Raw genomic sequence first — 23,465 nt, 5'->3', positions numbered from 1 at the left:
CGTCTCTTTGCGCTCCTGCCTTCAGCCCCTGCATGCGGTAAGGGCTTATCGCTCGCACAACTCAATCAAAGGAGTGGAAAAGTTAATATCTAGCACAAATGTTTATGCATGGTTATATGCAGAAGAGATAAGTGGATTATTTATACGCCTCTCGGTGTGCATGTGTAATGCAGATACACATAACTCATAATTGCATCCATACTATTCCCGTTATGTTTTTTGGAGAAGGTCCAACTTCTCTTAGCATAAACACGCACATATCCTAAACATACTAGTGGCTCTAAATTTTACTTTTCGATACAGTAACAATAAATCAAAGAAGCACGCCGACCACCGAAATTATGTTAGCTGACTTGAAATGAGGGGAAACTTCATCCTCCCCTCCCTCCTTTCTCGGGAACAACCTGCCTTTGCGCAGTCCCAGCCACCTCCAGGTACACCGCCCTCTGCGACTCTGGAATTGTTCTGATTTCTTTAAGAAAAGATCGGTTCTGTATTATTTGTCCTCACTTGAGCGTCCTGTAGTGGCCGTAAAGAAGCTCGGGAGGAGCGAAATTAACGGGAGGATGGAGCAGACGTGGAGTCGGAGAGCACAGGCCTGGAAATCCATAGCAAGGAGGGACAGCCCTGCAGGGTCACACACTCACATCCACCCACGCTGTAGGGCACACACCCCAACCTCATTCTTGCCACCAAGGGGGATCAACGACCCTCCAGCCAGTGAGTTCATTTTGGGGGAGTGGGATCCTTAACCGTGGCAGTGTCCATCCTCACCCGCCCTGAATGTCACATCTGCAAGGGTTTTCCTACCTGATCCCCAAAGCTAATTTTTATGGGTGGGGGTTTTTAGGGATTTTTTTTTCGGGGGGGGGGGGGGGGTGATGGTGGTGGTGGTTCTTGGAATGTTAGGCAGGAGTCGGGAGCAGGCAGGGATGTGAAGAGAGCTGCGACCCTCGGCTTACCTTCCACCAGGGAGGTGAGTAAAGTGACATTTGCGGCCTTACGCCTGCCGGCTGGTAAATTCAAACCGATTTTTTCTAGCCTTTCTCGCAAAGATCTGCCCCCGTTTTTCGATTTGGCTCTAGAATTGCAAAGAAATTAACATCGTGATTAACCCCGCAGTGTTCCTGGAAGAAACGTTTAGTCTGTGCAGTCAGTGGAGCCTGGGAGGGGTTTTCGCTCGACGTTAAGGACTTGGGGGGGTGTTGATTTCTGCTTGGGTTTGCTGAGATTTGCTTCATTTCTCCCCAGGGGTGGGAGTGGGGATGAACCCACTTTTCTCCCCTGTTTTATCCAGGGAAATCAAATAATGCCAGATAGCAATAATTAATGTACAGGGTTCTGATCTAAAGAGCAAACGGGTTCCTATAGTGCGAGGGGAAACTGTATTAAGATGAAGAGATCGGTTACAAAGGTAGAGGAGGAGAATTAAATCCTCATTTATACCAAGAAAGAGCCTGAATGGGAAGGGGGGGGGGGGGGGGGGGGGGGAAGGAACAAACAACAACCTGGGAGGTTCGAAGGGGAGAAGTGCGCGTGCCTGTGGATAAATAGAAAGAGAAAGAAAAATATTTATTAAACCACTTGGTGCGTGTGTGTGAGCGTGTCCTTGCGCGGAAAGGCGATGCTGAGAGGGAGAGCTCACCTGAAGGGCAGGGTGCGTATATAGAGAGGGAATTGGTTGCCTGGAGGAAGATTTGAATGTCTGTCGGAGGTTACTGATAAGGACAATAAAAGGATGAGTGAGCTATAGGCCGGGAAAGACAGAGCTATTGTTCGGACGCCTATACATATGTAAATCCCCAGGGATAAAAATCTTGCCACCTGCGAAATCAGGGAGAGTTTTGGCACCTGAGATCAAAGGTCTATCCCAATTATCTCTTAGTTCTTACTTAAAAATTGTTTAAGAATTAGCAGTCACGCTTAACGAAAGGAAACCAGAAATGACAGAGAAGCCAGACTGGCTTCCCACGATCTTATATCAAAGTAAATAGGGCTAGATAGCAGAATTGCAACAGCTTTATATATTTCACCTGCTCTGAACCAAAAGCTTGTCTAAAATTTAGATTCGAGATAGGAATTGAAGTCAGCAGCAGCCAATGATTACGGCTTGGGCCATCTCCAGAAATCCACTGAAGTTCAATAATGATGTTTCTTTACCTTGATAATTGTATTTTCTACAATGTCTCTCTCAGATGTTCTCCCTGTTCCATTTTGTAGTTGTACAGAATGAGCAGGCAGGTTAGCATCTGTAAAGGCAGGTTAGCATCTGTAAGTAAAAATCTCTGCTGCTCTCACTGGCAAGGATCACAGCTGAGCAATGATTACAGACATTCACGTGGAACAGCATCTATTTTAGGAGACTCTGATTCTCACGTGTATTTTTGGGTGATTGACTGCATGTAGCAGGAATTTCCCCCTCCTCTGCAGACACGGAGCTGAAGCCCCTGAAATTCATCACAGAAATTTTCGCATGGAGGGGAAAAACAAAAAAAGGGGCAAAAAACCCCAAACAAAACACACATACACACACACACACACAAAAAAAACCCCACCAAAAACACCAAAATCAAACAACTTCATTTTAAAACACCTTACAGTCAACATTGCCCAATTGCTGCTACAGGGCTTGGCAAGTTATTTCCTCCTCTAAGACAAGCACCAACTTTTAAACATGAGCCGATATTTATTCAGGGTTAAATTAATTGAATTTGTTTCTGTCTCGAAGTTAAGCTTTGTTTTCCAGTCTGGCTTGTACCTCACATGTAGAAAATGAAGTCTTATCCCCTCTCAGCCTTCCACTGGCTAGAGTGAACTGGTATCTCATACCACATCGTGACTTCTTCCCTGCTCTGACCGGAGACGGAGCCTTAGCTCACCTTTCCTACAGACAAGTCGTACTGACTATTCACAGTCCTTCAGTCACTGCCAAGAAAAACAAAAGCCTTTCTCCTGTTAGTCTTTCCAGTAGTGACCTCGGAGCTTAAATCCCTGTTGCTGGTACCTAAATGCACAACCTCGCACTTGATATGATGCGGTGGCAACCAGACCTCCAGGCTATCCCTTGCTCCTCGTTTTCCTCAGTACCACAATGTTAACTGTTTTGAGATCTTCAAGAAAATCCACAAGGACCTAAGTGGGTGATCTGCACAAATGTTAAATGTTAAAAAGCAAAGATCTGAAGACCAACTGTGAGTAATTCTTCTTGCAACCTTCTCTAGATGAAACACTAAGCCTCTGACATTCAAACTATCTGTTGATGGCTTTTCTTTAGTCAGGTACTTACCTACCTTACTGATTGCCTATTAATCCCCTGCCAATTTCAATGTCTTATATGACACCATATTAATCGCCTTATAGAGGAAGCCTCATGGATTTATCTAGGAAATCCCTAGGAATACATCAGGTCCTGAAATACACCCAATTCATAATTGCAACACGTCCATCGGGGCATTTTGTTTTGTCCATTTTCTAAGTGAGAAGTGTGGGGAGAAAGAGGAAAAATAGAAGCTGCGTGCATGTACAAGAGTGAAAATACTCTTGTTTCAGTTCCTTCATTTTGGGATTCTTTGATAGGAACTGTACAAGGCCAAATCTTCTCTAGCCTCCATATGTTCGCTTTCACTTCTGAATACAGCATGGTTTTGACCTTACCCTGAAAATTAACTCACATGCTATGGCGAGAAGATCAATGCGGATTTGCAATCATCTTTACCGTTGCCCAAATATTTCTGGTGCATGCATGGATGCCCAGACATGGGCATGGTCATGCACTCAGACCAGCCTCTTACCTTCTAAGTACTCCTCCTAGGAGGGATGCATTCAGACACTCAGGAGGAGAAAGGCGTCTTTGAACTTCTCCCACAGTTACTTTGTACTTTGAAGTTGAACTAAGCAAAGACAAGCGGCCAGGTACCGAGCAAAACACCTCTCCGGTATTGACTGATATTCCACCCAGGAAGCCATCTTTATTCATCATCAAAGAAGTAACAGATTTTGGAGGAACTGGAACTGAGGAAAGAAGAGGGGAAGAGAGGGGAGAGAAACCATCATGCCATGAAGGAGCACAGGATAACCACAGTCTCTCTGACATGCACAGAACAGCAAAATGAAAGGGAATTTTGAACCTCCGGCTACCTCCAGCAACCTAAAGGGTGCTGCTCCCCCAACCTCTAGAAAACTGCTCCACGAATGATGGATGGAGAGAAGGGTGGTGCAGTACAGCCTCTATGCAGGGTTTGATCATTGGGAAATAAAATACATATTGGCAAGCACCTGGCAACTTTCGGGTTTGAGCCTGTGTCTCACCCAGAGCCCCCCGATGCCTTTTGTACAACGGACAGCGCCTTTCTGGAGGGGAAAAAAAAAAGGAAATTTTACTTTTTTTTGCTAATGTTTCCATTACTGCCAAGCTGAGCCAGGAATAAATTCACTACACGAAGGGAGTCGCTGTCTTAAATAAGTATCAAGGCTGGAGGATACAGCAACCAGAAGACAGCTCTGTTATTGCTTTGTGTTTTTATTAAGTCTGGTTTATGAAATAAAATGAGTCTTTTCCTGCAGAAAAATGAACACCAGGAAAAAAAAATAATAATCTGGTCTAGCCATGGCATTCGCCACCTTGGCCATATTGTGCTGTCCATGAAGTAGTAGGAACTCTCCCAACCCTAAATAAAGCTGATCTAGTTACTGTAACACAAATTTAAAGGTAGTTGGGGGGTGTGTGGGGGTGTCAAAACAAAGCAATAAAGTGAAACAAACCAAAATAAACCCGCATTATTCTGTCCACGATAAACCAAAACATTTCTTTTCTCTGAGAAACTAGTGAGGTTATTTTAAGAGTAACCAAGGGGATTATAACCAACAGATTCCTGTAATAGCAACCAGCCACACTGAGAAATAAACAAAACAAAACAAAACAAAATTGGCTAAAGTAAAAATGAGCGCAATTCCCCCGTGACATGAATTTTGTTTACAAATGAACTTAAATAGCTGCCTCATAATTGTGTGTAACTGTTATGATTTACAGCAGGTGCTCTAATCAATCAATCAATCACTTTAATTTATAGGGAGCCTCGCTGCATTTTCCCAGTTGTTTCATTTCTGCAAGTAATTGATAACAAACCGTACTTAAGGTATGTTTTATGCAGGAGTTAATAAGAGCTGACAGCTGCTACTGCTGCTTCCTCTCGGAATCGCGGCAACACGCGTTTCCTTATAGAAAATATACTCCGAAACTGGGGGGTTTGCTGGTGGTAGAGTCCTGGCAGTCCAGCGGGCATGTTTCAGAGGAGAAGACTAATTGATTACACACCCTCGCCGAGCAGATCCTACTTCACAGTCTCCCATTTCCACTCAATCAATTGCAAAACCAATTCGGCAAATAATAGGGTTCTATTATGCACATATGCCAGCTATTTAGGTAGTTATAATACATGTCAGTTAAGTCATAAAACCCCTGTTTATTTGCAACGTATCTGGAGAATCAAACCATTAGGGTTGAGGGGATATTTAAGTCGTCTGGAGCTGCTAAACAATAAGATCGGGTATCCTAATATATTACCAAGTGCTAACTACTGGGCAATTGCCAATTTTATAACCTCAGTGTATGGAATAGACACAACCGTGTTTCACTGTTTTTATTACAGATCATTTCCTACTGCCAGACCAGACCCCCACAATAAAAGCTCTATAACAGCTAAAAACCAAAAGGCATGTCGATTTTAGATATACATATTGCTTCGTATGCCTTGTATATAGTCTCCAGTATAAACAAATTATTTTGAGTAGCTTTACTTCAGGGAATCGGGAAGTGGAATGGATTCCTATTTCTCTATTATTTTAGTTAGGCACTTTATGCAGCTCATAAAGGTGGTTTCAAATAGTTTGAGAACGGCACAGAAACAGTTATAAAAGAGTTAGAGGCCCGCTTCTGCTTTAGTTGCTATTAATAGGATTTTTTTTTCCATTGATTCTATAGGAAAAGACTCGTTTTGAGTATCAGAGGTAATGCTGGCAGAAAAAGAACAAATCTCTCCCCACCACGATACATACATATATCTCTTATTTCATGCACGATGTTCTGCAACATTATTCAAGTAAGGCATCAAGAAAAAGTTTGTTTTAAAAAGGGTTAGATTAAAGCAGTACCACCAGACAGATTTTCATTACTGACATTTTTTTCCTCGGACAAACACATGGGCTCCGTGGTTCGAGTACACCTTTGCAGTGGCTATTTTTAGTGACCAGTTTATCAGGTCACTGGCCAGTGAACTGAGAAATTAAACAAGAGGCAGCAATTCCACGAACATCTGATCTTAGTCCAAACTCACTAAAGAGAAAGAGACCCGTGCAATGCTTAAATGCTCCTCACCCCACTCGCTTTGGCCTTTTGGAGCACTCATTACATTAGTTAGCCTTTGAAATATGGATTTCCACGTGCTTAGTATTCCCCCCCACCCCACCCCCTTGCAAATTGCTTTTGGGAAGCAGGCTGGCTCCCTTCCCTGCTATCCTGGGAGCTCCACAGCTTTTCCTCCTACCACTGCCTCCCCGACAAGGACCATATGAACATACCCATCGGTTGGAGTCTAACAACTCTAAACCCATTTTAGAAGCTTACCAGGCGGTGTAAGCATATCTATTGCAATTTCATAGCTTCAGAGAGATGTATTCTATCTAGACTCTATATCTTCTGTAAATTACCTAATGCTGCCTCAAAAAAAGTGTTTGCCATGGAATGAATTATCTCTATCTATATCATATCTATATGTTTATCATGGCTATAGCTTTTCGGATACAGCCGACATTACCAGAGATAATATAACGTGGCAGCTTTAGCGGGTGAAGAGAGATGCACGTCCGCGTGTGCAGCTGCATCTGGCAAATCCCTGCGTGTATGTAAATAAACTATAACGCAGGGTGTATTTTTAGTCGATGTCAACTTTCCCAGTTGGTTTGGGATTGCCATAACTGCTGAAATGATACAGAGTAACACACACGTACATCTCGCAGCGTCCCCACCAGTTCTGCTTCAACTTTTTCCCATTTAGGCCTTGTTATCCCCAGAAGAAACCGTTCCATTTTCTTTCACTCCCGAACTCTATTTGCTGTGTGCATGTGAGCACCCACAAACACGAGTCCCCCTTCCAACATCTCTGCCACTCTTTCTTTTCTTTTTCTTTTCTTTCTTTCTTTCTCTCTTTCTCTCTTTCTTTCTCTCTTTCTCTCTTTCTCTCTTTCTCTCTCTCTTTTCTCTTTCTTTCTTTCTTTCTTTCTTTCTCTTTTTCCTCCCCGTTCTCCTTTTCTAGCCCTTTTTTCCTCTCCCTCTCTTCTCCTGTGGTTACTTCCAGCCTCTTTGTCATTCCTCCCCCTTCCATTTCTCTTCAGCTTATCAATAAACCGGGAGAGCAACAGTAGCCGCTTGATTTGTTAGTAATTATAAGCCTACTGTTCCTGCAACGGGATCTCTAGATGAGTGAGATCGCTTTAAAACGACAGCAGGAAATGGTGGGGAAATGGAGCATGGCGAAACTCAGTGTGAAGCTTTCAGTTCTTTACATGTTTACAATTTTCTGTGCATACATTAAGTCTTAGGAGTTGGGTGGTTGTGTTTGGTGGTTGGGTTGTTTTTTGGTTTTGGGTTCTTTTTTTTCTTGGTGGTGGCTCTCTGTTGGGTTGCTCTCCACAAACGCGTGGAAATGTGCACAAATACAGGCGCACAAGAGGAAATTGAAAGAAACGGGCATTTCAGCAATGCTAAATATCAACAAATAAATAGAATTATGTCCTGAAAATAGCTGAATAATAAGGCTGTAAGCGATGGATATGGTTGCAATAAACCTGGTGGATAATATGATAGTCGTTCAGTCAATCAATCAATTAGAAGAAATTTTTCTTACTACCAAATGTCATGGGCAAACTTATTACTAATCAGCTACCAAACTGCCTTCAAATCTCTTTATTTTCTTTTAAATCTACCTAGCGGGCCTGAAATGAGTTAAAAGTTCTTTGTCCCTTATAACAACAGGACTTTATTGTAAGTAGTGATTTCGTCTGACTTGGTAGCCAAACCTAGAAAGTCCGGGGACAGTGTCTCACCCATTGTCCACCCCACCCGCCCCCGCCCCCCGCCCCAACCCGCTTCTTATTTCAATTTTAACGAACAAAGGCAACAAATGTGTGTTCGTGTCCCCTTCCCTCCTGTCCCCCCCATCTCCTCCTCTTCCCCCCCGCCCCCCTTCCCCACTGCAGTCCCTTTCCCCTGAAAGCCGGGGCTAAATTTCAAAGTGAAATGTATTCCCTCGAAATTGTTTTGCATTCAATTAAAGGGGATCATAAGGTTCAACGTGTAAACCAGGAACAGGCACGAAGCCGAGTGGCAGCGAAGCAACATCACCGATTCCCAGCTCCATCACCTGGAAAGCTGAGGCCAGGGTGGTTTTCAGTTAATCATTTATCCGTATACTTCAAGAAGAGGTGGGAAGGAATCTTATGCTGTATTAGTTAAGAGTTAAAAAAAAAAAAAAAAAAAAAAAACAAACACCAGAAAACAAAAAAACCCACAAAAACAAGACACCTCCTTTCATATGTTTCTTTAAAACAGTGTGAACAATACAGCGTGTTTGCAAGGAGACAATGAACGAAGGTGTCGGGGTTAAGATGGCCTTTCGTGCTCCATCAGACGTGAGCGTGCAGGCGATCGTCAGAAACAGCTGAAAGTAAATAAGTACATCAGAATAATTTTAAGGTCACTGACTGTGCCCCAGAGTCACAAAAAATTAACTTGGGACTCGGGCCACGCAGGATTTTGCAAGAGGACAACTTCTTTCGCCATAGACGATGCCAAGAAAATTTCAGATGAGCAGTTGACATAGGGACCCGATCTTTTTATTCCTGACACAAGGAAAAACTTCCCTGCGTTTCGGCAGAAATTGGGGGAAAGGCCTCCAAACGTGCAGCCGGTAAGCTCTTAAAGCCGAGTTAAATCTGATATTAATGCTCTTGGTGATTATTATCATCTTGATGATTTATCTGGCTCCCTCCCTCCCACTTCCACCGCCCAAATCTTAATGGAACTAGGAGTTAACGATGATTTTTTAATGTCTCGTTGCATTTTTAGACTGTTAATGTACCGCATCCTTCTCATTATTAGTTTATTGATTGTTCATTGACCAGCCCCCTTCAAATCGTATTAACCACCCTCTGCCAGTTTAGATTAGGAGAGTTTAAAAAGCACCTTTCATTATTTCACCGCCACCACCACCCACCACAGTAGAGTTCAGGCTTGGTAGCTTAATGCTCGCTCTAATGGGGCAGCTAAGAGACGAGGGGCCACGGTCCCTGCCTATTGCATTAATAGCTCAAAGGGGGCTAATACAGAAAATTAGCCTTAAACGAGCTCTGGAGATCTCCAAATGAAAGAGCCATTTATCACGCTGGCTACCTTCACTCCACTCGTTTGCTCTCTCTACTGGGAACAACTCATTTCCTCTTAACTAAATTACTTCAGAAATGTCAAGTAAGCTCAGATAGCAAACATAACAAGAGACTGGGTATATGTAATCTATCGTGCGGGATCGATACGTGAGATAAATCGATAGCAGCCTATGAATCCCTGTATAATTTCCTTAATATTTTGGCAACCCTTTTGCATAGACAATTCCCTCTGCAGGCCTCCAAGACTATAAAGAAATAGACACTTGCAGTCTGAATGATATAATTAAGTTTAGACTACACACACACACACACACCCCCCCATGCTTTTTTCTATGACGTTGTAATTAAAGCATTTTAGGCACCAAGCTAGGTTTGGATGAAATCGACCCCCTTCAACATTCGTGTAGCAAATATGCATCGCAGGGAGTGCTCCTCTGCACAAAAATCAGCCAGTAGTGTCCTGTCTATCTATCTATGCCATCCGCCTGCAATAACGACTTACAGAGCTGAAATAACTTATTCTTACTTCAAAGTACATCCTCACAGCTACAAACTGCAGGGAACAAAGCGAAATTGATCCTGAACCCTCTCTGTGTTGCTCCTTCTCTCGTCCTGATTAAATATTGTCGGCCACAAATGTGACCCACTATTTATTACCCATTTCACGTCCTCCGCACCCAGGAAAGTCGCTGTGCAAAAAGAACCAGAGCTCACGATATTCCTTTATGCTGCAAAGTTTCTTGGAGCTCAACATCACTTCTTAGAATTTAAAACAGTTGCAGAGGGATCTCAGGATCTTTTTCAGTAACCTAATTTCCAAAGTGCATATATATCTGTTCATCACGGATAAAATCAGAGCATCTCTTCTTATGGCTGCAAACTGGCACATGTATTCCCACCTATATGGGATTCTTTATGTGGCAGCTGCTCGACGTGGGGCCGTTGCAATGCCCATACGCAATAAACACACCTAAATCTATACCTAATACACATAATTATTATCATTCCCATTGTAGTGCTACGCGCGGTCGTAACTGTGCCACCCAGCCCGCCCGTTAAACGTCTCTGCTGTCCTCGTCATCTGAAGGAGGGAGAGACACCGGGGGGAGGGGGCTTAAAAAAAGAGCATTTTGGGCCGGGTGATAAACAGAAGAGTGTTCTGCGAAAAAAATCCAGGTTGGGAAAGGAAAATGCGAGCACGGAGCAACGTTAGAAAGGAGTCTCTCGCCCACAAATCAAGCACCAATTAATCAAATACACCCAAGAGGAAACATCGTGTATGAGGTGTCAAGAGGGGATGGGGAGAGGGAGGAGCGGGGAGGAGGGGGGGGAAGAGAAAAATACAACCAGAAACCATCAGGTTACAGACCCTGAGCACAAAACCTACCACACGTTCAACCTGAACTAAAACTGGAGAAACAACTCTTTCTTTTTTTTTTTTTTTTTTTTTTTTTTTTTTTTTTAAGTAATTTTCTGCTTCTCAAAACCACCTTCGGCTTTTCAACCGGTGGTCATAAATGATGCTGCTAAACGGTCTTCAAGTTTTCATCTGTCCTCCCTCAAATAACTAGACCTTGATCGTGTGTGTGAGAGACTGTACACGAGGCTTTAAATTAAAAAACAATAAATACACGGAAGGACCTCATGCTGCCTTGAACACATTTTAAATAAACACCCTCCCTGTTATTTTGCTTTATGTTCTAGAAGATCATCTCTATTAAAGTATTTGTGCGCATTTGACAAATAATAAGGTCCTGGAGATAAGTGCTGTTGATAGCAAGCATAAGGGACAGCATTTCTAAGCCTCATCTCTGGTACTTAAAATTGAATCTAGAAATAGAAACTCCTTAGATAATTAAAGATAGCTCTCCCTACATTTGCAGTGTGTGATCTGTTTAATGTCTATCAGCATAACACAACACTAATCGCCAAGCATCTTCGAGTGACTGTCAGAGAAATGTAAAAAAATTAAGCAGCTGCAATACGCCCAAAATGAGTTATTGTAATTACATTTAATTAGTTTAATTAGTTAATTATTTTGCTTACAGCTGTACAAGAGACTGCAAACATTTGTTAATATCACATTCCCTTTAACAGTATGGGGTGATTCTGCAGTTACACTAAATCATGTGCGCATATGTAGAAAGATTTAAAAAATGGGCATGGGGAAGGGGGGGATTCTTGGAGGACCAGGGGGGAAGGAGGTCGGGGCTGCCTTTCCACAGGCATTGCTTTCTCTCCCCTTCACGTTTGCATTCGCCTGGGAAATGCCTTTAAGCCCCAAAGGGAATCAACCCTCTTCCCCCATTACAAGCCAAGGGGTCCCCATCGAGGACTATGGGGGAGCGGGCGGGGGGAGGAGAGGAGGGGACCCGTGGAAACTGCTTTTGAGCACGGGGTGCTCCATTAGAGAGCATTTGTGTAATTAAACCCTTCGAAGGCCGGGGGAGGAGGGGGTAGAAACTTTTCCTTTCGCGTATCTTCCCTTTTCCCTTCCATCTAGCTGTCCCTCCGATCAACTATCCATCTTGCTGCCATGTATGCCTGCTTCCCGGGTAAATTAATTGCCCCAAAGTAAAAATATATCATGAAGATATTGCTACACAGTAAAAGTTTGTCTAGCTTGTTGGAATAATGCATACCTTTTTTAATGACAGACTGGTCCAATAAGTTCATACCGCTGTTATTGGCATCTTCAACTGACTGTGGATATAAAAACATCACTATTCAAATTGACTGGATATTAAAGAATCGCGTACATAAATCATGTCATTCCAAACTGGAGTTTCTGTTATTTCCATTTATATTAATTCACTAGGGGAGGAGGCGGTTTTGTTGTTGTTGTTATTATTGTTATTATTATTCCCCCAAATCGACAAGGAAATGAAATTCTTACAAATTATATAGTCTTCTAATAAAAAAAGAGGTGTGAAGCATATGGGGTGCAATACTGGTTTTGTTATCTTATAAAACATAGATATCACATAGACTTCTTTGCATTCGATAAAGCTTTATATTTCTTCCTTTGAAAATCTGGCAATTTGGCAACATCTGCAAGATCTATTGCATGACATAAATGAACACGATTAAGACCAACTTAAATTCTCCCTCCCCTTACATTCCCACCCCCTCCCCCTTCCCTTCCACCACCACCCCCTTTTTTTTTTTTTTTTGGTTTGTTTGTTTGTTTAACCCTGCTCCATCTTAATAATTCAAGGGCCATTTACTTTTTATATATAATAGTTTACATTATGTACTTTTAATTAAAGCCTGAGCAATTCGGAGTGCAGCGCAACGCCCACATCGTATAGGGTACAAGGAGAAAGAGATTTACAGCTCCCGAGGTTGCCTACATGTCCTGAGTTAGGGGGAACTGGAATATACATTATCACAAGGATGAACTATTAAACTGATTGCCTAGAAAAAGTCTCCCCATTTCCCTTTCAAAGCCTTCCCCCCCCCTCCCCCCCCCCCCCCCCCGTTTTCTTGCTTTTCTCGCTTTTTCGGCCGGCTTAGGAGCACACCTGTTATTATGGCATTAACTTCTCCAGCAGGGAAGAGAACAAAGACGGGCACAGAGGACAGAGCAAATGTTGGGTTTCATTTCTCAACACGAAAGTGGACTCTACCAAAACCAACCAACCAACCAAAAATTACCGCTGGATCTGCGGTCGGCACAGCAAAATCATTTCCCAAAGAGAAGAGGTGTCATAAGGGCAATTTATTGCAGAATTAGGACAGCTGCCGGTTTAGGGTAAATTCTGGGTTTCAGAGAAAGGGAGGACCTGTGGGCTTCTTGCTTTTATTATTTTATTTTTTCTCATTACTATTTAGGGTTTGGGTTTTTTCGGGTTGTTGCATATTTGGGGAGTTGTCACATTTTTTCCCTGATAAGGAAAATGCCTTTACAGCAAAGCAATGATTTTCTTCGCTATTATTTTAACTTTATCTTTGCTACAGCGAAAGGCTGAGCTTATCCGGATCCAGCCCTTATCTCCGGTTCTCTCTGCTCAGCAGAGACGTTCCAGGCGGAATATGATTTAAGAGAAAATTACATCTCACAAAAATGTGACGGAACAATATTTTCCTTTCATTTTCCTGGAATACACACTCAAACGGGGCGCACAGACACACACACGCAGAGCGGTTCCTTATACTGTGTATTTGTGCATGGCTGTGTCTCTCTCTCTCATAATCAATAGGCTACATACCTAAAGGGCACAAAATAAAATTACAAAGTCTTCCCCTCCTTTCCCCTGAGTAGCTCCCAAAGAGGGATGATGAGCAAATCCCGCAGCCCCGCTGGAGTGCATCGTGCTGCACCTCCATGGCACAGAATTGCAGGTAAATATGAAACGCCATCTTTCCTGTTCTCTTTAATTTTTTTTTCCTTTTTTTTTTTTTTTTTTTTTTTCCGCCCTCCTTATCTCACCTTATCTCTGGAGTAGATGGCTGTGCCCACGCTTTATGCGTGTGCGTCGCACCTCCGCTCGCTCCATCAGCAACGTGGGTTAGTTGTTGTAGTTAATGAGAAGACTCCTGTCTGATTTTCTATCTAATTACGCCCTCCTGCTGGGTTTTTGTACAGGATATTCGCTCAGCATGCTGGCAGTTAATAGTCACAGAGAGGATCGTAAAGATTTAATTAGGACTGCATGCGGAAACGTGGAAAAACAACTCAGACTTTTAATTACTAGACTTCTTTAGTTAAAAGTGATACCAGGGGTTACTTTATAAGAGACTTGAGTGTTTTGGTGCAACTTAACTTTCCGTGTCTCTACCTAGCACGTAGGAGCGGGGACGGCAGAGTGAGTGAGAGAGAGTAGTAGGAGGAGTGGAGGTGTGTGTGCAGGGAGGGGAAGGGTGATGAGTTTTCAAGATATACTTGGAAAATCTAGTGAGGAAGATTCCCGTCCCTCCCCTTCTCCAATAATCTGATAGCATGGAGCTGCCTCTATACCATAGATATCCACCACATTCGACAGCCATGGATCTGTCTGAGAGAAAACCTCAAAAACTGATCAAACTGATCTTTTTGTTTCTCTTTTAAAGAGTCTAAAGAACCGGAATTATCCCCTGCATATTTTCTTTATTGTATATTTTACTAGTATAACACACTATTTTTCCCTAGCCGGGGGTGGGGTGGGGGGAGGGTAATATCTGGGGTTGCAGTGTGGGGTTTTTTTTTCTTTTTTTCAGAGTCCCTATTAGATGATGCAAATTTGTTTTCAATAAGTAGGTCTTGGCTTCTCTGTGCCCTGTCTGAGGGCTGTAAATTGCAGATTTAAAATTCCTCTCGAAAGGGGCAGCCATAGCAATACAATACGTCCTGTTTACAATAACAGAGCACTATCGCGTTACAATCACTTAATTCTAGCTCCGGACAATGGCTCACACATGGCCTGGATTTGGTGTTTATAAAATAACCACCGTTTCTTTCCGTCACGCACTCTGTTCCTCTGCCTCATTCTCCCTTGTCAGCCCAACCCATTCTCATGGCACGAATTTGATCAGATATGCATAAGCCAAAGGGGACCCATCTTTATACAACTATATACCTAGCTATCGGTTCAACTTTTTGGACTACTGGAAAAACAAAAAAAAAACAAACAAAAAACAAACCCCAAACAAACCCAGACTCTGAAGCTATTTGAGCCCCCTTCCTGGAAATTCTCTGTAGTATTCGTGGATAATATGTTTATGTCACCTAAACAGGAATCCCTCTAGCTCCTTGCATCTAGAATAAATCCATATTAAAAAATCAAGGCGGGAAACTGCCCAACTTCAGCTGTCACTGGTGGGGGCAAGAACAGAAACCGCTGAACGGTAGGAGCGAGTGCTGGGCTTCTTTCCCTCCAGCCTGTGTTAACTTGCAGTTCTTCCTTCACGTGTTTCTCCTTGGGATACCCTCCTCTCTCTCTCTCCCCCTCCTCCTCAGCGTGAGCCCAAACTTTCAGAAATAAAAGGCCTGTTCCATTTCCCACGGCCTCAGCACCCTAAAGCAAGAATCCCAGCCCTGCTGGCCCCACAGCCTCGTCTGTTCCGACCCATCTCCATCCCATCCCCTCCCATCCCACCCCACCCCACCCGACCCCGGCCCGGGCCCGGGCGAGCGGGTGGCGGGGCGGCCGCGGGCGCAGCGCTGCGCTGCGCTCGGAGCCGTCGGGGGGAGGCACTTTCCGTCCGTGCTGTGCCCTGCCCGCAGCAGGGGTGGTTTATTGGAAAAGAGAGGGAGACCTGCTTTATTTGAGCTGAGCAGGACTTTTCCTTCTTTCCTCTTTTCTTCCTTTCTCTCTCACTTTCTCCCTCTCTCCCTTTCCTTCTTTCTTTCTCCTCCTCCTCTCTCTCTTTATCTCTCTCTCTCCTTTTTCTTTCTCCTTTCACTCTTTCTCCTTTTATCTTTCTCTCTTTTTTTTTTTTTAACCTCTTTCCCTTCCCTTCTCTTTCTTTCTTTCTTTCTCACAGGAGCACAACAATTACCAGGTTTTCTTCGGGGAAAGTGTAAATATCAAAGCACAAACAGCACTTAACGCCTATCGGTTGTAGAGAGAAAGGAGAGCGATCCCCTTTCTGCCTTCACAGGGGCAAAACTCGCCTTGACCTGCAAGCCAGTTTCTGTGAGCCAGGAATGCGAGACGAGACCTGCACATCACGCCCGTGGGGGTCAAGGGCTGCCCCCGGGTCTCAAAACCAGCTTGGAAACCCGCAGAAACCAGCCACCCGACGGCCACTGAGCTTGGAGGCAGAGGCAAATCCAAAGAGAAATCCCTTCCTATTTCTAAAGCAACTCACCCCAGCAAAGCTCGGAGATTTTCCCCTGAAGCCCTAAGACAAGCCTCAAGCCAATGCAATACAGCTTCCCACCCCACCCCACCCCCACCCCCCCCCCGCCACATCTCTGTCCCTGATTCCTATAATGTTCAGCAGGATCTTTTTTCACGGCTTTTTTTTTTTTTTTTTTTCTTTCCTCCTTCTCAGCCTCCTCTTTTCTCCTTTCCCTTTCCCCTTTCTTTAACTTTGAAGTCCGTATCTCATCCAGTGGTCCATATCTTTACTTATCCCAAGCCTAAATATGGATGTGTGATACTTAAATTTGGCGGAAAAAAAAGGAACGGGGGAGGGGGGACACCCCCAAATCCTGACTAATAAAGCCTCATGCAGGACCTGGACCCTGGAGGCTCCGGCTCGGGGGTCCCCACCAGCTAGCCATGCCCTGCTCCAGCAAGGTGCAAACCACCCCAGCACAGAAGCTGTTAAAGACCTTTCTGTTTTTAGGAAATAACACGTGATGATGAGTTTCGCGTGGGATAGAAGAGGGCTGGGAAATACTGTCCTTTGAGCACGGTGAAACTCCTTTGTTACCCAAAAGAGAGAATAAGCCTATTTAAAATCAGTGCTACCCTACCAACTGTACTTAAAAAAAAAAGGCGGGGGGGGGGGAAGCTTGTTCCTGATCAGCGGTTATTGCTTTTGGTTTGGGTTTGTTTACATTTTCCCTCCCTCCCGGATAAAAAAATGTAGTAATTGGACAGTTTCATCAAAATCCCTGAACTGCAGGAAATTGGTTGGGGGGGTGGGAGGCGAAGGGAGCTGAGATTGCATGGGAAATAACTGGAATTTGAAAAGCCAGGCTTAAACTCTGCCAGCTTTTGAAACACGTGGAATATTTGGAGCAGTATGTCTGCCATCCCCTTGCACTCTGCTGGCTTGCCGTGCAGTGGAGGCTGTACAGAGCACAGCCTGTGCGTGACAGCGATGAAATAAATTCTCCTAGCGAAAAAAAAAAAAAAAAAAAAAAAAAAGAAAGGGGAGAGAGGGGGGAGTATCACAGTTATAACCCCAGCGCGGAAAAAGGATGGTAACCACCACCCCCACCACCCCCAGTACTGCTGTAAAAGCCTCACTGACAATTCCTAGCCGAGGGCTGGGTCTGCAGCCTGGAAGGCATTACCCAGGAGAAAGAACCGCTGTGCCTTACCTGGACCTCCTCCATCCCTGGGTGTCCGATGCCATGCAGAGAAAGGCTGTCCCCCATGCCGGAGTCAAGGCCATGGTGAGCTGAGTGCAGGAGGACATCTGGCCTCCGTACTGAGTGGTAGTCCCGCCTGGGGTCCAGTCCCGAGAGCTGGGGCAGGGCGGCCCGAGGCTGTGGCAGCAGTGACCCGGTTTCTGATCCCACCTCTTGCCTCTGCCTCTGTCCCCAGGGGTGCTGCTGGGGTTGATGCAAGGGGTTTAGGGAGTAGGGGTCATTGACATGGGAGTAAGGGTCCTGGCTTTGGTGGTAAGGAAGAGGCTGGTAGGGGGGTGGGAAATAAGGCGGCTGGAAATCCGAGGATGGGGTGTGAGAGAGCGGAGGAGCGCTGGAGTAGGGTCCCTGGGAGACGGATCCCAGCTGGGACAGCCTGGAACTGTGGCTGGGCACTCCATCATGCCGGTCCTACAAGCGGAATGAAAGAAAAACAACAAAAAAAGAGGACCTTTAAAAAAATAAAAAGGAAAAGGCGCACAAACCCATCCCAAAATAAAATACAAATGTAAACAGTTGTAAAGTAGGGTTGAGACGTGCCCCCTTCCCCTACCGCGGATTAGAAATGTTCCAGCGTTTCGCCCCCAGGTCGTGTGTATTCCCAGTAACTATCAAGAAGGGGGAAGGGGGGTGGGGTGGGGGTGCGTGTGAGGGAGAAGTGCTAACTATCATAATTAAAAATGTAGGACTAGTGCTCTATATGCGTGTATGATCTGTGACTTCAGTCCAGTAATACGATTCCCCCTCCAGCAGCCCCCCAAATAAAACCAAAGGTAAAAAAAAGAAATAAAAAAATTTAAGAACCCCCAAACCACCCATCCTTCCAAACAATCCACTCCTTGTGCTGCCTAAAGTTTCCAAACATCTGTTTATTCCCCCTGCTGAAGTCCTGAAACTCAAAATCAGAAACCCATCTTCACGTGGAAAAGACCAAAAAGAAAGTTGCACTTCTCGGAGGACTCCGAGGTAAGAAGTTGTGCCAAAAGGGACTTGGGGGAAAAAAAACCAAAATAAAAATCACAGGGTCTCTTTGTATGAAGAGAATCCACCCCATTAAAAAAAATATTAAAAAATCAAATAAAGTTAAAATGAAACATAGGTATTGAACAAATCCAGTCGCTATGAATTTCTGCAGCAACTTCCAGTGTCTTTTGTCTCCTTTTCCAATATTATATTCCGGAGAATGGGGTGGGGGTTAATTGTAATGAAAAGTCTTTGGGGTGGGGGGGGGACGACGTGTGTGTGTGTGTGTGTGTGTAGGCTTCAGAGAAAAGGTGGGAGAGGAGTTTTGTGGAACTCCACCGCGCTGAAGCTGCGAGGCTAAAGTAAACAAGAAAAATATCTATTCCACAAAGTGTAGTTCAAACCCCCACAAGCAATGGCACACATGATTTAGAAAAAAAAAAAAAAGAAAAAGAAAAAAAGTTTTTTCCCCCCTGCTCTCCCCCCCAAACTCCCCTAGCTCAAATCGAGAACACACAATGCAAAAAGGGAGAAGCAGCTGCAAGCCTCCTCCAATTATTGTGCTAAATTACCAAGCCAAAGGCGTTTAAAGAGAGAGAGGGAGAGAGAGAGACAACAGATCGAGAGAGAGAGAACATGCAATTCTAGTACAACATGGATCCAAACTCACCATGGCGGAATAGGTGTGGACTAACATCTGGAAATAAAAAAAGTCTTGTAATAGCTAAAAATAAAATAATGGTGATAATACTAATAATTGGAGGGAAAAATATCAAGGAGATCTGCAAAGGGACGTGTTGGACACAGGAGAACAGCTTGAGATATTTCGAAGTCTATCCATCAAAGAAAAAAAAAAAAAAAAAAAAAAGACCAATGCCCCCAAAACCGAGCCTGGAAACCTCTATCTACATATATGATTTACCCCTCCCTCTCTGGGTTCCCCCCTACCCCCCCCCCTTTTTTTTTTTTTTTTTTTTTTCCTTTGAGCTCCCAAATACAATCCTCTTCAACCCAAGGCTAGGCTCAGACTGCTCCGCTACCCCTTCCTCCCTTTCCTTCTCTACACCGCCTCATAATAATTGATATTCATGACTATTAATATTACACGACTACTTTAAAGGGAGAATGCAGGACCAAATGGAGCGTGAAGCTGGCAGCCAGCTCGAGAGCTCCCCTACTATTGTAAATGACGTTCATTCAGTGGAGAATTACTAGATGTAATCAGACGAGGGGGGCTGGCAGAAGCAGAGTTTGGGGAGAGGGAGAGGGGGGGAAAAAGTTTAGCAAGGAAGAGGCATAACTTCAATTAACTCGAGCGGAGGAAGATGCAGAAAGTAGACACTGCTGAGCTGGAGCAAGGAAGTGAGTTGAAGCAATGCTAGAGGCGAAGAAAAAAAATTTCCTTTTTTTTTTTTAACATTTAATTATACAATCCTAATACGAGGAATTGATTGCCTTTGGTGCTTTTGTTCTTGTAGTCGTTTGTTGTTGGTTTGTTTGTTGTTTTTTTTTTTTTTAAAAAAACCTAATAATGAAGGAAAAGAGGTTTTTCTAATCCTTTCCTTTTCCTTTTTTTTTTTTTTTAAAAAAAGAAATGGAAGAAGAAATGTGCAGTCACTACAATATACGTCTATTTACAGCGAAGATTAAGCCCTTCTGGTGCATGTTACAGATCGTATTTAATCGCAATAGCCAAATAAATACTTGAATCTGCGTTGAGTTGGGGTTCACATTTTCTCAACCCTGTTCCTCCCGCCCAATATGAAAAGAATAAATATATATGTACATATATCTCCCGATTTTCACCCAAATGTAAAATGTATGCAGTGAATTTTAAAGGATAGTAAATTTATAGTTTTGAGGCAAAGCCAGGGGCGATATAAAACCTTTTTGATGTTGCAGGAACCCGTTCAACTGGACTGTCTGCCATTTCTGTTAAAGTTCAACTTACGTTCCTTCCTAAATAGACTCACACTTCCCAGAGCAGCACACCCCCCCCCCCCCCGCGCGCGCGCACACACACACACTTTTGTTTTAAGAACAGACTCAGTTTAAGTGGCTGAGACGCCCCTACTAATGTGTTGTTATTTATAATTCGGAAAGAAGAGAGAAAAACGATATATATATATATTAAAGATAAATCTGGAGGGCTTCAGCTCTTAAAAAAAATTAACAACAATTTTTCCCTCTCTCTTTTTTTTTTTTTTTTTTTTTTTTAAGGCTACACGTTACAAAACGTCTTGGAGCGCACCCCACGGTTAGGGTATACCCTGCCCGCGGCCAAATCCCACCCAACTGCTCCCCCAAGTCTGCCTCTCTCCCACGGCAATGTGGAAACACGAGTGTCCGTAAAAAGCACAGCGGCTTAGAAAACCCCTTCAAAAGGAGGGTAGACAAAAAAAAAAAAAAGAAAAAAAGAAAGAAATCCCCGACCTCACTGGCCAGGGAGGGGAGATGTTTTGTCGCCTGCTGCTGCGGGCAGAGACAATGGCCGGGCTGCGCCTGGGGATGGGGAGGGAAAAGCAGCGAGGGCTCAGCGGGCTGGGGATCGCCGGCGGGACACACACACACGCACACACACACGCCGGGCTGTGCCTATTCTGCATATGCTGGGTTTTGCCAGTTGATAATTAGCTTGACGGCAGCTTTTGGGAGTGGAGACATTTCTCCCGTGCGGCCGGCGGATCCCCACCCCACTGCCCTCCGTCCCGTCCCGTCCCTTCCCCGGCCGGGCAGAGCCGGAGCTGTGCCCTCCTTCTGCCTCTTTCTCCGCTTTTCTCAGGAGTTTCCCCGCTGTAAGTGCGAACGAGCTCCCGGACGAGGGGGGCTGCTGCGCCGCCGCGGGGCTGGGGCCGGCGGAGCCCCGACGGCGCTTCACCGGGCGGCGCTCCCGGCCGCCCCTAACCCTGCCCGGTACACGGTACCCAGACCCTGCCCGGTACCGGACCCTGCCCGGCCACTGCCCAGCCCGTGCCCGGTACCCAGCCCCTGCCGCGTACCCAGCCCCTGCCTGGTACCATGCCCTGCCCGACCCCTACCCGGTACCCGGCTCCTGCACGGTACCCAGCCCCTGTCTGTCCCCTGCCCAGCCCCTGCCCGGCACCAGCCCCTGCCCGTCACCAGCCCCTGCCCGGCACCGGCTCCCGCCCGACCCCTGCCCGGCACCCAGCCCCCGCCCGCCCCCTGCCCGGTACTGGCCCCTGCCCGTCCCCTGCCCACGGAGCAGCCCCCGCGCTGGAGCTGGCGGCTTGCACCCTTCTGAACCATCTCCCCGCCGCTATCACTGTGCAAATGCCAGCCCCAAATTAAAAAAAAAACGAAAGAATGCAAATGAAAATACAATTTTGCAGAGAGCCTTTCCTCACACATCTTTCCCTCCCACCCCCTTTTCGGAGCAAATCCAGCACGCTGGATAACTTACAAGAAATGCAGTCGCGGCTCCCGTTTGGGAAAGATCCGGCTGAGGAAACCGTGCAAAATTAGGAAAGGTTTCGCGGTGTTTGCGCTGTGGGTTTTTTTCCCCTTCAAACCCCCCACCCCACCCCCCACCCCCCACCTTGGTCTGCTTTTTGACCTCGAAAATAACGCGGAAGTCTGAATAAAGCCCACAACTTTTCGTGTCCGCGGACTCTGCGGAGCTGCCTTTGAATGTGTCAGTTCGGGTGTGAGTACTCACATACGTGCAAGAATGTATGTGCCGCTTAATTAATGCGAGTATATGTATACGTGCACATCTTATCTATCGGTATATAGGCATAAAAAGTCTTAAAAAACGTATCCGATTGTGAAAAGAAGAAAAAGAAAAAAAATTTCTAAATTCTGGTGGAACTTAGCTTGGAATTGCAAAATAAAAAATAAAAGAAAGAAAGAATAGAAAGAAATATATCCAATCCCTGAATACCAGATGCTGTTTCTCTTCAATTTTCAGCTCTTTTTTTTTTCTTAACGTTTGTCCATATTTAATCGAATTATATTCAATTTGAGGTCTAAACAATCAAACTCTTGCCTTTAAGTTGCCTCATTCCAACCCCCAGATCATTTCTTTGATGTTTTAAATCGCATCAAACAGCTTTTCCATGAAAAAAAAAAAAAGTTTAGGGCTTGGCATAGTGAATACAAATACACAAATAAATAAGCATTTAAGCATTTACTCTTGGTTTCCCGTCTCTATGCTTGTGTGTGTTGGTGTATGCGTGTCTATTTCTGCCTATATGTATATGTAGAGCTATATATGTATTATATTGTCATGCCTGTATCTATATACTAGATGTATATTTAAATATACATATACTCTCTTACTCATATGCATATTATATACTCACCTCATAGATATCTTCATACTTGACATTTTCAACCAGTTTCCAGAGCATGATGGCAGGCTGTTCTCTAGGAGGTGAGTGCATTCATGTGAAGAGCAGATGTCTGGATTCTCAGTACTTCTCTGTCTGTAATGATCCATCTATAATTGGAAATGGGGGACAGACACCAAATCCGACGTTCCTCTTCCATCGCAACTTATATCTGTTGTCTGAAACAATAGGCTGCCGAAGTCTACCTCAATCGGATAGTAAAAAACATTATCTGTTACATAGTTACATATATCTACAGACATATAAGCGACTAGATATATACATATACACAGATATATAGACTTAGGCATATAAAGCTATATACATACACACAACTGCACATACACAGACCTACATATGCATGCACATAAACACATGTATATCTTCGAACATGTAACTTTTTTCCATGTACAGGTATATATAAATTGACATAATTATGCATGTAAATTACCTATATTCTTGCCTATGCAGGCACATGTATACTACACGTTACATATACATGTATACATACAAACCTGGTCAATGTATATAAATGCATATTTGTGTATATATTTATACATCTACACATATATATATGGTTATACAGTGATCACATGTCTTACGTGGTGCATATATCTGCTATTTTAGTAGATGGATAGATGGATGGATAGAGAGATAGAATGGAGAAATTAATGAATATTTCTTCGATG

The 23,465-nt window shown here is 44.3% G+C and overlaps 1 protein-coding gene across 1 annotated transcript in view; it reads right to left on the bottom strand.

Annotated features, from left to right (window-relative positions):
* Positions 1-22,970, bottom strand: part of TFAP2B (transcription factor AP-2 beta) — a 28,226-nt gene extending 5,256 nt beyond the window's left edge. The window contains 6 exon segments of the mRNA XM_055811209.1: positions 963-1,081; positions 3,792-4,011; positions 4,276-4,350; positions 12,081-12,141; positions 17,417-17,875; positions 22,750-22,970. Of these exon segments, the coding sequence (XP_055667184.1) occupies positions 963-1,081; positions 3,792-4,011; positions 4,276-4,350; positions 12,081-12,141; positions 17,417-17,875; positions 22,750-22,830 (1,015 nt within the window). The 5' untranslated portion in view covers positions 22,831-22,970.
* Positions 22,971-23,465: the final 495 nt, after the last annotated feature.

Source organism: Falco peregrinus, chromosome 7, assembly GCF_023634155.1.
Source record: "Falco peregrinus isolate bFalPer1 chromosome 7, bFalPer1.pri, whole genome shotgun sequence".
NCBI classification, from domain to species: Eukaryota; Metazoa; Chordata; class Aves; order Falconiformes; family Falconidae; genus Falco; species Falco peregrinus.
This window is presented reverse-complemented; position numbering and strand designations above follow the sequence as displayed.